Consider the following 15,337-nt stretch of genomic DNA (forward strand, 5'->3'; position numbering starts at 1 on the left):
AATCCACTCTATCAGTACCTCTCAACACCTTATACACCTCTATCAGGTCACCTCTCATCCTTTGCCTCTCCAAGGAGAATAGACCTAGCTCTCTCAACTTATCCTCATAAGGCATACCACTTAATCCCGGCAACATCCTCATAAATCTCCTCTGCATCCGTTCTATGGCTTCCACATCCTTTCTGTAATGAGGCGACCAGAACTGGGCACAGTACTCCAGGTGGGGTCTGAACGAAGGAGCAGCGCTCCGGAAGCTTGTGATTTCAAATAAACCTGTTGGACTCTAACTTGGTGTGATGTGACCTCTCATCTTGTCCATCCCAGTCCAACATCGGCATCTCCACATCATTACTAATTGACTGTTTTCCTTTGAAGTCGACAGAAATCCTTATCTCAAGTAAACTGACTGTGTGATTAAACTGTTGAGATCAGCCTTGCTTGTTGCAAAAGTGGACGAAACCACAGCGGATACAGAATGATGTGGAGATGCCGGTGTTGGACTGGGTGGGCACAGTATGAAGCCTCACAACACCAGGTTAAAGTCCAACAGGTTTATTTGGAATCACGAGCTTTCGGAGCGCTGACTCACCTGAGGAAGAAGCAACGCTCCGAAAGCTCATGATTCCAAATGAAACCTGTTGGACTTTAATCTGGTGTTGTGAGACTTCTTACGGTACAGAATGAAATTGCAAAGCAACTTCAGTTGTTAAAAGTTAAATTAAATTGATGCAGTTATAGCTATTAAATATTCAAGTTGTTATCTGAAAATCAAGTGACTATTTCAGGAGGAAATTAATTCATTTTAAAAACTAAAGTGTTTTCTTTTGTTTGTTGATATCACAGATCACTGGAATCCTGACACAACATGGTGATCATCCAGTCAGCATCCCACCACCACAAACTATTGCACATGGACTAATTAAAAGGTGGCTTAAAAAGAATGCAAATCTCTGAATTCACCACTGTGATGACATTATCTTGTTGACCTGTCATTACAAATCAGCCGATCTGTCAATCCTGGTGAGAAGATCACAGCAAACTTACCGAAAAGAGACCATGATTGAAATGCTTGTCCGAAGAGTAATTCTGAAATGAGCACTCACTAACCTATCAAAATAATTCTCATGAACACTTGCTCATTTGTACATTTAAAATTAGCGTAGGATTTGCTGACAAACTTGCAACATTAATTCAAAGTGACTTTGATTTGGAAATTTATGATTTGCTACTCCTAATGATGTGAGGGCGATTTGCACTGTTCTCAATTAGAGCAGCTTCCCAAAGCCCGCCAGAATTTTTTGACACCTTTCCCAGACATCTGGATGTGTTTCTTTACAGTTGTCAGAGCTTTGCACCTCTTCTATTTTCAAAGCTGTTTTGCTTCAAGTACGAGATCATAACAAAACAGCTTAAAGATGTTGATCTCTTACAAGTTAGAAACAAGTCTTAATTCAACCCTGCAGAGAAATATGCAATAAAAATTTCTATTTGCATCCATGAAAGACGTAAGGGATCATTTTCGCTTTTATCGCCAGGCCAATGGCAGTCAGTAACATCATGGAAAAGAAAATCAGGAGAAGTGTGAAAAGAACAGGGTTGCTGTTACTCATTATTCGCCTAGCAACAATAGGTGAACATTGCATCATATTCCTTATAAGGGATGCTGTGATGCTGTTGAAACAACCAGGCCTGTTGCAAGAACAAATAGCCTCATCATGGTACATGGCCAGAAGTGCCATTTGGATGACCATCCTGGCAAGGAAGAAAAATCATGGGCCTGGTACTTCTCCTGTTTCCAGATCCTTTATTCCACCCCCACCTCCACTTTAACCCTCCCCTCTCGATCATGCATAATATTTTTCCCCTTTTCAGATTCATCAATCAATTCACCAATCACAGAAACTACCCAGTAAAATGCTAACGCCCATTGTTGCCAGCTGGTTACAAATATTGTCCGATATAAATGCAGAGTGGGTCACTAATATTCAGAGCAGCAGCAACACAATACAGTGTTAGATTGTGTGCATCCTATACATGTGAACCCACTATAACTATTAAATAAACCTGTGAGTACAAATTTTACTTTAACAGCATTTTGCAATATTGCTAATTTGACAGGAAAATATCCCATTAATTATTTATAACACTGTGCAGACAATAATATTGATCCATGACTGCCTCAGCCCTCATTGACACGTTCTGCCGATTGCACCATATGGACATGGTGACAATAAATTCACACTTGGGTAAAGATTCAATACTTGCAACCCAGATAAACTGCACAAGACCTTTTCCATTCTGTAGAAGGAGAAGCAGACTTTCTTCTGTCACTCGCATGACACTCCCATCCTCAACCTCCCCATTTTCAACCCCACCCCCCGCCCATAACCTCTCTTCAACACAACCTTCCCTTCCTCCCCCAACACATGCACAGCAACCAATTGATACTAAAATTACAGGGATTTCACTCACTATTTTTAAACCGAGAGCACTCTCGTGACTGTTGCTGCAGTGCTGCTGCTGACCTTCAGGCAGCTTCTTGGTTTTCTGGTAGGTTTTTCAGAAAAATAACTCAGAACCACGAAGCTATCTGAAGGTCGGAAGCAGCAGCACAACAACTCAGTGGCACTGACATTTCTGACTGATTTTTTTAAATTGCAACTGTTTAAAGTTTATTAATTTATTAGTCACAAATAAGGCTTACATTAACACTGCAATGAAGTTACTGTGAAATTCTCTTAGTCGCCACACTTCAGCGCCTGTTTGGGTCAATGCACCTAACCAGCACGTCTTTCGGACAGTGGGAGGAAACCGGAGCACCCAGAGGAAACCCACCCAGACTCAGGGAGAACATACAAACTCCACACAGACAGTGACCCAAGCCGGGAATCAAACCCGGGTCCCTGGCGCTGTGAGGCAGCAGTGCTAACCACTGTGCCACCGTGCAGCCCATGTCAGCCTGACCGTCCTTTTTTTTAAAAAAAACGGTCCTTTAAGTCTGCAGTTCTGGTTGTCCAGTATGGATGACTTGAGAAATCCATTTAAAACACCATTTAAACCCCCTCTAATTCTCAGGCTCCAGTGTTTGGCACCGTTCACAAACCCCTCTCTTGGGCCCTGATCCAACCTCCAAAGTAGCTGTTCCTTGAACAAGCTCCACATTACAATTGTGTCCATCCCCTGCAGTTTCCTTCCCCAACCTATGCCACCTAAATCTCGCCTAATCGCATCATAATTTCCTTTCCCCCAGCTATAACTCTTGCCCTTCGGTATATACCTATCCCTTTCCATTGTTAAGGTAAACATAATCGAATTGTGGTCACTATCACCAAAGTGCTCACCTACCTCCAAATCTAACACCTGGCCTGGTTCATTACCCAGTACCAAATCCAATGTGGCCTCGCCTCTTGTTGGTCTATCTACATACTGCGTCAGGAAACCCTCCTGTACACATTGGACAAAAACTGAAAGAGCAGGACAAATCCAATCCAGCCAATTACAACCCTCTGTCTACTCGTAATCAGCAACCAGGTATTGAAGATGTCATTGGCATTGGTATCAAGCAGAATCTGTTTACCAATAACCTGCTTAATGATACTCAGTAATCAAACTGCATTTCCAAAAAGGTTTCGCAAAAACAGTCCTGTAATTCTTAAATTGAAACTTATTTAAATAAGGTATTTTTCATTGTTGATCTATACTCTGCATACAATATTATATTGACCATAAATATGTGAATGTGCCTATGATCAATTCTTCAATGTTATTTGCCATGTTGTGCTTCATAAAAATTTCAAAATTTATAATTCTGTCTCAAATTTCCATGACTACTTTTAAAAATCTCTTTCAGTGACTTAAAATGAAGTGTGAAAATCTTTGGCACAACCTCAAGGATGTCAATTATAATTGATCAAAATTAATTTCTACTTAAAATGCTCCTTCCATATCTCCCTCCCACATCATTCCCTGGTGAAGAGACTGAAACTTTACTAATCAACAGAATCTTTTATCTGGATCTCAAAGAAATGGAGTTGCTGGTTAAACATCTGGTGACAACATTTCCAATGCTTAGACAAAGGATTGCATTGTGTCTGTAGTAGAAAAGCATTTCAAATATGTTCTGTGTCTACTCTTAGCCGACACGTTTCTGGGGTAAAGTCTCATTCAAGATTTTAGAGATTTACCTCGCCATCCAGTGCTTTGCATTTGCTTTTGTTTTGGAAAAGAACTAGATTGCTTGGAACATTTAAAATCCTTTGAATGATGGGTCCGGATTTCACTAACTATTTATAAGTCTTGAGTTTTTTTACAACATCAGGCACTGAAGATTGAAATACTGTAGTGCCTGTTCTTGTGAGATAACTTGTAATTGTGGAATGCGCAGTCTGGTTTTCATCCCTCACTCAAGCTGTCAATTCCAGAAAAGCAATATCTTCAACTTCTGAAAGATAGCTTCAAAGAATATAAAAGCAAAAAGAACTGTTGGACTTTAAATTCTATCAGTAGTCCATCCTCTCAATGCACCCTATCATTTCAGAATCATAGTCTAAGATTAAAGTGAACTCATTGCAAACAGCTGGATGTAGGAATGTTCTTTTGTGAGGTATTGCTGGTTTCAACTCTGAAAGATCCACTGGTGCCAACTCATTTTTGCAATGATATGTTTTCTGTATTTATTTAGCAGCCATTTAGCATTTGTACATTTGATATTTAATATAATTAAAAAATGTAAATGATGCTGCTGATATATATATCTATGATCTGTGGATGCAAATTGCATGCACATTTACCAGTGTTAGTGGGGGGAATTGATGGAAATCTTGGATGGGATTTTACGTCCTCGCTCATCCCGAAATCGTAAAATCCTGGTTAACGGACCTTTCCATTGTCTGCTCTCACCCGCTCCGATTCCCATGGCAGGCAGGGTGGTAAAATTCTGGCCCTTGTTTCTAGGAATTGCTCCGTGGTCCAAAATCAAACAGGGAATATTGTGCATCTGTGCTTCATATTTGGTGTCATGGACACTCGAGGGGAACATGATAATGCCTGAATTACATGTTTACTATTCCTATCTATCCTGTTAAGGGTAGGAAAGAGATAGGCAAACTCTACCTATTTCACTCTTGCCCCCTGTCATTGAGCAGAAGGTGTCTTGAAGTTTTTAAAAACATGCAGTGGTGTGTTTTTCCCAATCCCTCGGATTTATAATCCAATTTAGTTGTAATCTGCAGCAAATTTAACTCAGAAGGTTAAGTTTACAGTCAACTCTTATCGCTCATAGGACTTCCGTTCCCGCAAAATTTTGCAATGGGTAAAATCACGAACGGTAAACTCGCACTTGCGAGACTGTACGCACAGTGTGCACTTTCTACGTGAGAAAGGTGAGAGTGTAACTGTTTAATGTGAGAGTCTAAATCGCAGTGCCCTGCAATTTGGCTTACATATTCACGTGGATAAACAAATTCACAAACAAGTGGTCACAAATGACAGGTCTTAACTGTATTCAAGGCCTCAGGGTGCAGTGTTTGCAAATTTCCACTCCACGCACACACACATAGTAAAGTAGGGGGGTAGTGTAAAGGAGTTTTACAATGCAAGAACCATAGAAATAAATATTAGGTCTTGTGATTTCCAGAGTCCAAAGTCAGAATCCATTGGGGAATTCTTTTACATAGGCAAACAAGTTAAACTGGAGTTGTAATATTCACTTTTGAGTTGGCCCTGATACTGCAAGATGAAATAGGTACGCAGAGACTAGGCCAGTTTGTACGCGATGGTACAAAAGCTTCCCGTAGAGACAGCACTGGTGAGCAAGATGTTGTTTTGCCTGCAGGGACCTACTTGGTGGCTCACCAGTTGTGTGTTTAAAAAAGCAGACTGACTGTTTTTCAGTTCCCAAAGGCATATAGAGATTTCAAAATAGTCATTTGAGTCATGTAGCCCTCCTCTCCACAATGAGGTGCGAGATTCCAGAAGCTGAGAAAAGGATGCTTTTGTTCTTGAAATTCCTGGGGACAGCTCCCAAAGGGTTATGCGATTTGTAGCAGCCATCCTTTAGTTCAGCAGGAAATCCATTTTTTAAAAATAGCAAAAAGGATAAAGCTGTAAGGGTCAAGGGTCAAGTTTTGAACATACGTGTTGGAATTTCTTCTCACTCATAGGAACCCAGCACACTCTTTTGACGGAGACTTGGAAGCAGGTCACCAAATATGACCCCTTTGTGGGTAAAATATGTGCCATAAAGTCACAATGAGCCAGAAAACTGACTCCCAACATAGAGCAAAGAACACAATTTATTATATTAAAGAATAACAAGCAAGTTACAAACATTGTTAAACTGAAAACAAATGAAAAATATGCAACAGTTTAAACAATGGAAAGCAATATATACGTAATCTTTCAGTACCAAGGAGTTTGAGTGAGCCCCAGAATAAAGTGGAATTATACCCATTAGCCAGAAAATGAACCAGTTCATGAGGAATACTTTTCTAATTTAAAGGTGCTGGTTCGGAGCTTCAGTCCACTGACAACACAAATTGAAAAACCAGATGTACACTGCACTCAAAGAGCAGATGGGGAAGTTGTCTTCTTAAACTACATTATGAAATGGTTCAAATTTTATGTATGTTGATGAACCTCACTGCAATCAGGTGCCCTGCCAACTATTTGAAACTGTCTGCCTAGCTCAGGTATATGCCATACCAGTTTTCTGACTGTGTTGTTGAAAGTATAGAGCTAATTCCTGAATTACTAGTGGAAAAGCTGGCACAGTAGTGCCCAAAGAAAGCTTCACCCACCAGGACGACACAACAGAAATTCAGGCATAAGCTACATGATTTTCCAGCCATTTAAGTTGATGGTTTAAAAAAAATCATGTTACATCTTCTTAAATTTCTGCTATGTTCCCCATTGCAAACAATCTGTGGATTCATTGCATTAAATATTTGATATAGAATTATATTATTTGAAAAATTGTTCCCTTTTGTGCAATATGCTGACAGAGGAACTAATGAGGCCTCTTAATAATGTATATGTTCAATTGAATATCAAGTGCTATTCAGCTCTTGACCTGTTTTAAATTTGATTTGTCCAGAATCTAATCACAGTTGATGAGTCCGTATTTTCAATAATGGATCCATCTGATTGACTTGTTCTGTCTTAATAGACTGTCATGGTGAAGTAGCTGTTACAGGAGAAAATAAAACATTTGGCAACAAGGTCACTGAAATATTTGAATAGTTTTACATTCAACATAATTGCATCACTTAAAAACTAGAAGTTTAATAAGAACAGTAAATGTTTCTGATATTAAGCTCCTCCTTTTTTCAAACTGGAGGCCTGTGACCAGCGGTGTGCCTCAGGGATCAGTGCTGGGTCCACTGTTATTTGTCATTTATATTAATGATTTGGATGAGAATTTAGGAGGTATGGTTAGTAAGTTTGTAGATGACACCAAGATTGGTGGCATAGTGGACCATGAAGAAAGTTATCTCCGATTGCAACAGGATCTTGATCAATTGGGCTAGTGGGCTGATGAATGGCAGATGGAGTTTAATTTAGATAAATGTGAGTTGATGCATTTTGGTCGATTGAACCAGGGCAGGACTTACTCAGTTAATGGTAGGGCGTTGGGGAGAGTTATAGAACAAAGAGATCTAGGAGACCTATGTTCATAGCTCCTTCAACGTGGAGTCACAGGTGGACAGAGTGGTGAAGAAGGCATTCAGCATGCTTGGTTTCATTGGTCAGAACATTGAATACAGGAGTTGGGACGTCTTGTTGAAATCATAGAAATCATGGAAACCCTACAGTACAGAAAGAGGCCATTCGGCCCATCGAGTCTGCACCGACCACAATCCCACCCAGGCCCTACCCCCATATCCCTACATATTTTACCCGCTAATCCCTCTAATCTACGCATCCCAGGACACTAAGGGGCAATTTAGCATGGCCAATCAACCTAACCCACACATCTTTGGACTGTGGGAGGAAACCAGAGCACCCGGAGGAAACCCACGCAGACACGAGGAGAATGTGCAAACTCCACACAGACAGTGACCCAAGCCGAGAATCGAACCCAGGTCCCTGGAGCTGTGAAGCAGCAGTGCTAACCACTGTGCTACCGTGCCGCCCACGGTAACACAGTTGTACAAGTTGAAGTTGTACAAGACATTGGTAAGGCCACAGTTGGAATACTGTGTACAGTTCTGGTCACCCTATTTTAGAAAGGATATTATTAAACTAGAAAGAGTGCAGAAAAGATTTACTAGGATGCTACTGGGATTTGATGGTTTGAGTTATAAGGCGAGGCTGGATAGACTGGGACTTTTTACTCTGGAGCATAGAAGGCTGAGGGGTGATCTTATAGAGGTCTATAAAATTATGAGGGGCACAGATCAGCTAGATAGTCAATATCTTTTCCCAAAGATAGGGGAGTCTAAAACTAGAGGGCATAGGTTTAAGATGAGAGGGAAGAGATACAAAAGGGTCCAGAGGAGCAGGTTTTTAACACAGAGGGTGGTGAGTGTCTGGAACAAGCTGCCAGAGGTAGTAGTAGAGGCAGGTACAATTTTGTCTTTTAAAAAGCATTTAGACAGTTACATGGGTAAGATGGGTATAGAGGGATATGGGCCAAATGCGGGCAATTGGGATTAGCTTAGGGGTTTTAAAAAAAAGGGCGGCATGGACAAGTTGGGCCGAAGGGCCTGTTTCCACTGTGTTGCTCATATATTGGCTGATTGGAAAGACTCTATATAGCATCATTCATGACCTCAGGACATGTCAATGTGCTTTACAGCCAATGAAATATTTATGAAATGAAGTCACTGTTTTATCGTTGGACTAGATCGTCTATGTTAGTGATACTTGTTCAGAAATAAATATTCATAGAAACCCTACAGTGCAGAAGGAGGCCATTCGGCCCATCGAGTCTGCACCGACCACAATCCCACCCAGGCCCTATCCCCACATATTTACTTGCTAATCCCTCTAACCTACGCATCTCAGGACTCTAAGGGGCAATTTTTAACCTGGCCAATCAACCTAACCCGCACATCTTTGGACTGTGGGAGGAAACCGGAGCACCCAGAGGAAACCCACACAGACACGAGGAGAATGTGCAAACTCCACACAGACAGTGACCCGAGCCGGGAATCGAACCCGGGACCCTGGAGCTGTGAAGCAGCAGTGCTAACCACTGCGCTACCGTGCCGCCCCATGCGCTACCATGCCGCCTTGGTCAAGAAGTTAGGGAGAACCACCCCCCCTCCCCCCACCCCACCCACCACTCTTCTCCAACAGTATCAGCTTCAGCACCTAATTGTCAGAAGTATGTAAAACTCAAGGATTTTAATATAATTTGATAGATCAATAAAGAGATTTAGATCTCAAATGAGCATAATCACTAATCATTTTCTATTGCCAAACTGCCTTTAAAAAGCTATTGTGGTGTTATAATGGAGAGCAATAGGATCAAATCTTGGCAATTGATATCTGTTTCTTGGCATTCCTAACCGTCTGAAGTTGCCAGGGTTCTTTACCACCTGCGGGGATTCACTGCTAGCCCTACTTCCTCTGTCAGTCTTTCAGGTGCATGGCTTGCATTTGTTACCATTATAAACATGCACATGTGAAATTTCCACAGGACTTCCCTCTGTAGGAAGTCATTAATTAAAGATAAGCAACTGTTTACACTATTCCTTCAAGGAGTCACAAATCTTTTACTAAAGCAGGAGTTTGGAAGAATGCTGCAGAAATTCTCTTGCACTGTAGCCTGCCTGTTTTTGAATGCATTCACAGGAAAATTAACTTTGTTCTGATTTTCCACAGGAATATTCCCCCTACATCCCTTCAAGATTTCTGTGCTCCTCCACTACCTGCCCCTTTGATCCAACATTGGTGACCAGGGCGTCAGCTGTCATGGCTCAAAGCTCGCTAAACCTCTCCACCTTTCCACATTGAAATGCTTTTTCAAATTCTACCTCCTACTCTAAGCTCTTGGTCGTCTGACCTAATATCTCAAAGCAGTTGGTGAGGTGCCTTGGAGCATTTTACGATGTTATAATAATATGTTGTTTTCTATCTTCTATGGTTGTAGCAACTTGCTCAAAAGCAGGGCATAAGATGCAAGGCCTATCATAATATCACTAATTAAACCACTTGACATGCTTTTACTTCTGTTTTGGAAGATATTGATCATTATGCTCCTGCTGTTACAGACTTTTATTAATTTCTAAAAGGATGAATATTGCCGATATTGTAGCTGAGATGCAGTATCATCTAGAATATTGGCACACTACTGTTAATATTGTTTCAGGCACAGTTTTAATTCTCTACCAACTTACAAACAAAGTAGCATTTACGTAAATGTAACTTTGTGACACTACTAAGCTCCTGTATATCACTAAGGGCAAAGAAATTCACTGTTTGTTATATGGAGGAGAATTGTAAACCCATGAGTGCAGATTTCCTCAATTTGGTATTTCTGCTCAAATTTATATCGGGTAGGCTTACCCTAAAACTGGAAAATCTCGCCCAAGGACAATGGACCTTTGAATGGTCCACCCCCGTGCCCGCTATGATTCCCGTGGCAGGCGGGATGGGAGAATTCCCCCCGGGTTCAAAAAGAAGAGATTTATATTTTAGTTAAAATATCATTCAGACAAACTCTTCAGAAATGAATTTTCACCCTTACAAAATGCAGGCAGCAGATCTTTATTTCTACATGTAACACCAATGGGAGTTATCAATCATCAAAAATAACATAGACAATCTTCAGAAGTCTTTAGAAAAAGTTAGAGTCATTTTTTGTCTCACAGACACTCATCCACCATGTCATGAGTGACAAAAAATGACAAAAGCATGTTGCCTTACGTTGCACTCAGCTTTCTATCACGCCTGTATTGTTAGGACGGTACAGTTAATCAGGCAGTAGACCAGAGAACAGAAGATTCAGAAATATTGTGCAAAAAAATTATAGCATTACCTTGCAAAGTCAGGCATTTTTGATGCAATATGGTGAAATTCTGAAAGGTTTATACGCTCATCACCATTCATATCTATATCCTCCATGATCTGGAAAGGGATAATATATGGGTATGAATGTCATTCATAGAGCATGCAGCTCTTTCAAGTTTATTTCTTGAAAATTATTATTATTTCAAAATTTGTTCTGATGTGGTTAAGGTTCAATGCCACATCGCATTTATGTTCATTCTTGGGTTAGGGTTATGGTTAGGTTTAAGGCTGTCTGTAGAAAATTACAGCTTCTGTCTTGTTGCAGATGCTTGAATTGCAATTCCCAGACAAAGGATTCTGTTCACATCAGTAATCTGAATTTGCTCCAGCAATGAAAAAGGATTAAATCAGGCCGCATCACTTCAAAATGACGCAAGATGTAAATTTAACTTCAGTTCACATCAAAAAGCAATTGGGACGTTTGATGAAAACTGAAAATGTGATGTGCTTTTTTTTGTTGTATGTTTTCCATTAGTTGTTTGAGCACAGGCCTGAATAACCGTTAAGTTGTATATGTCAAACACAAATTCATCAATTCCTCAGCAAAGTAATCCAACAAAACAAACCATGTCTATAATGATCCTCATCTCCGTTTCATTAAGAATTTTGTGAATCTCATTTCCAGTGATTAAGGTCAAGAACTGGACCAGATCTGAACGATCTATTGTGCCATTGTCATTAAAATCTGTTCGAAACAGAAAAAAAAAGCCTTTAATATTCTTTTTCTCTGCTTTTAATTAAAAACATGTGCATTCATTGGGGCTTCCTTTAATCCTTCGGGATAGAGAACACTTTATGGATTGAATCTAATCTTTGCATGTGTGCATTCCAGGGACATTCTGCACACTTCTACTGTAAATCAAAGTGGCATTCTGCAGGATGATCACAAACCAAATCCAAAGATGTGCAGGTTAGGTTGATTGGCCATGATAAATTGCCCCTTAGTGTCTGGGAGATTAAGATGGTAAATATGTGGGGTTACGGGGATGGGAACTGGGTGAGATTGCTGCCTGTGCAGGCTCAGTGGGCCAAATGGCCTCCTTCTGCATTGTAGCTTCTATGAAAGTATGCCAGGACCCAAATAAAAGCTGAATTCCAGCTTTCTACAGCAGCTTGCATGATCCTATGTTTGGGCCTAGCCTCAACCCACCTTCAAGCATGATCATTGGGGTGTACCACTTCCATTCAGAGTTGCAATTCCCTTCTCTATTAATGGTGAGCGGAAGTGGATACTTTACCAAGTTTTGTCACTGATCTACCTGTTATACCTTCTGCTCCTCCTGGCCCACAAGAAAACTATGACTCGGATTTTATGCGGCCCCAGGGAATCGGCAAGGATGCAGGAGAGCACAAAGATTGGGTGGGATGGCAGGGGGTGGCATGCCCTTCACTTTCCAGCTGCTGCTCATATTTGGCAAGCAGCAAGGGAGATGGTGGATGACCCTCCTTCAGATCAACTGAGACCCTTACCAGGCCAATTAAGGTATTTTAGCAGCGGTGGACATTTTGCCACATGGGGAGACCAAATATACCTGGTGACTTCCTGATGGCTCATGACATCTTGATTAGACACCCAGTGAAAAAATGAAGGGCCCCCACTCATGGCAAGGGGCACCCCTTCACAAATAAATCACCCTGACCCTCACCAGGGCCTGCCTGAATGGCCCCAGCAAGCACAACCCACTTATCAGGGTTCAAGGGCCTCCTCCATTGTTACTGCTGCCCTCCCCAGTTGCAATTCTAGCTGTGGCCAGCATTTTTGAGGGCGCTGCTGAGAGTGAAGAGTTGCTGGCAGGCCAATTGGTTGACAGCTCCTGGGGGCAGAACCTTGTCCCTTGAAAAGACAGTAATTCTGACTGCAGGCAGTTAATTCCCTGATGCTCATAAACTGCAGTTATGGCGACCAGAACCAGCGAGGTGGGGTCATCCTGGACTTTCCGACTGATGGACAACTGGGGCCACCACCACCCCATGAAATCCTGGCCTCTGTTTTTTTAAAAATAAATTCACCTTACTAGGCCTCTTCTGAACTTGAATGTTCTTCCCAGCAGATTGAGTCTGGCAGAGAAGCCATCATTGGATCAAATCATCAAGTCGTTGAATCCCTACAGTGCAGAAGGAGACCATTCAGCCCATCGAGTCTGCACCAACTCTCCGACAGAACGTCTTATCCAAGCCCTCTCCCCACTCTATCCCCCGTTGCCCCACACATTTACCATGGCCAATCTGCCTAACCTACACGTCCTGGGACAGTAAGGGGCAATTTAGCAAGGCCGATCCATCTAAATTATACATCTTTGGATTATGGAAGGCATGATGTGGAGATGCCGGCGTTGGACTGGGGTAAACACAGTAAGAAGTTTAACAACACCAGGTTAAAGTCCAACAGGTTTATTTGGTAGCAAAAGCCACAAGCTTTCGGAGCCTTAAGCTCCTTCTTCAGGTGAGTAGGAATTCTGTTCACAAACAGGGCATATAAAGACACAAACTCAATTTACAGAATAATGGTTGGAATGCGAATACTTACAGCTAATCAAGTCTTAAAGGTACAAACAATGTGAGTGGAGAGAGCATTAAGACAGGTTAAAGAGATGTGTATTGTCTCCAGACAGGACAGCCAGTGAAATTCTGCAACTCCAAGCAACTGTGGGGGTTACAGATAGTGTGACATGAACCCAATATCCCGGTTGAGGCCGTCCTCATGTGTGCGGAACTTGTTTGTGAACAGAATTGCCACTCACCTGAAGAAGGAGCTTAAGGCTCCAAAAGCTTGTGGCTTTTGCTACCAAATAAACCTGTTGGACTTTAACCTGGTGTTGTTAAACTTCTTATTATGGAAGGCAACCAGAGCAACCAGAGGAAACCCATGCAGACACAGGGAGAATGTGCAGACTCCACACAGACAGTTACCCAAGGCTGGAATTGAATCCGGTTCCCTGGCACTGTGAGGCAGCAGTGCCACCGTGCCACCCAAACCTTAAATTAAAATAACAGGGTTAACCCCAGTTATGTCACTGGAACCCAGTCTGCACATTCAGAGTGCACCCGTCCAGCTTGAAGTGGGTGTTTGTGGCAACAGCATTTTAAAATTGCAGTTGGCCAGATGGAGGCCAGGGGAGATTCCCCTTTCCATTCTAGATGTTATTCTTGCCTAGTTTTCACCTGGTGAGAAATATTCAAATTAGCCCCAAAGGACCTTGTTTCAAATTAACTTTGCTTCATTTTCAAAATTAAAACACCAGTTGACGAATGAAACCAAGTGATTATCTCAGCTGTGTTTTGTTTTTAAAAAGGCAGCTGTTAATAGTTTGGACAGAGAGACAGAAAACGAAACAGGAAAAGAATGTATTCCTCTTCATAGAATCCCTACAGTACAGAAGGAGGCTATTCTGCCCATTGAGTCTGTACTGACCACAATCCCACCCAGGCCCTATTCCCGTAACCCTCATTTAACCCCTGGCACTAGGGTCAATTTAGCATGGCCAATCAACCTAACCCACATATCTTTGGACTGTAGGAGGAAACCGGAGGACCCAGAGTAAATCCGTGCAGACATGGGGAGTAAGGGCAAACTCCGCCACGTTTTTCTCAAATTTTCATCCAAAATACAGCCATAGTTTGCTTCTTCCCTTCCACACAATGCTACTCATTTAGGCTTTGAATCTCAAAGGAAAGGAGAGAGAAGCAACAAAAAACAGAAAATCGCGGCGGGAGTGGCGGGGGGGGGGGGGGGTGGGGGGTGGGGGGAGCTGGTGCGGCATGGTGAGGAAGGGGAGAATATCAAGGTGACAAAGGCAGGCAAGAGCGAGAGACAATTGGAAGAGAAAATAAATAAAACAGCTACATGAAGACAGTAAAGAATCATACAATCCCTACAGTGGAGGAGGCCATTCGGCCCATCGAGTCTGCATTGACACTCTGACAGAGTATCTTCTACAGTCACTCTCCCCTGCTCAATCCCCATAACCCCACACAGTTATTATGGTTAATCCATCTAACCTACACATCGTGGGACAGACACTAAGAGGCAATTTAACATGACCAATCCATCTAACCTATGCAGCTTTGGAGTGTGGGAGGAAACCGGAGCACCCGGTGGAAACTCACTCAGACACAGGCGAACATGTGACCTCCACACAGGCAGTTACTCAAGGCTGGAATTGAAACAGGGTCCCTGGAGCTGTGTGGCAGCAGTGCTAACCACTGTGCCACCGTGCCGCCCACTAAGATGTGAGAATGACCATATTCTCTAATTTATCATGTGCAATGCTATGTATTTACACATACACGTATATACATGTTTCCCACCATATATAAGTGT

At 42.0% G+C, this 15,337-nt stretch overlaps 1 protein-coding gene across 2 annotated transcripts in view; it reads left to right on the forward strand.

Moving 5' to 3' along the window:
- Positions 1–3,638, forward strand: part of nudt12 (nudix (nucleoside diphosphate linked moiety X)-type motif 12) — a 28,697-nt gene extending 25,059 nt beyond the window's left edge. For both annotated transcript variants that reach the window (XM_078215411.1, XM_078215413.1), the window contains exon 7: positions 844–3,638. In XM_078215411.1, coding sequence (XP_078071537.1) covers positions 844–954 — 111 coding nt within the window. In that variant the 3' untranslated portion in view covers positions 955–3,638. The remainder of the gene's footprint in view (positions 1–843) is intronic.
- The last annotated feature ends 11,699 nt before the right edge of the window (positions 3,639–15,337 follow it).

The sequence above is a fragment of the Mustelus asterias genome, chromosome 6 (genome assembly GCF_964213995.1).
Source record: "Mustelus asterias chromosome 6, sMusAst1.hap1.1, whole genome shotgun sequence".
Classification (NCBI taxonomy): domain Eukaryota; kingdom Metazoa; phylum Chordata; class Chondrichthyes; order Carcharhiniformes; family Triakidae; genus Mustelus; species Mustelus asterias.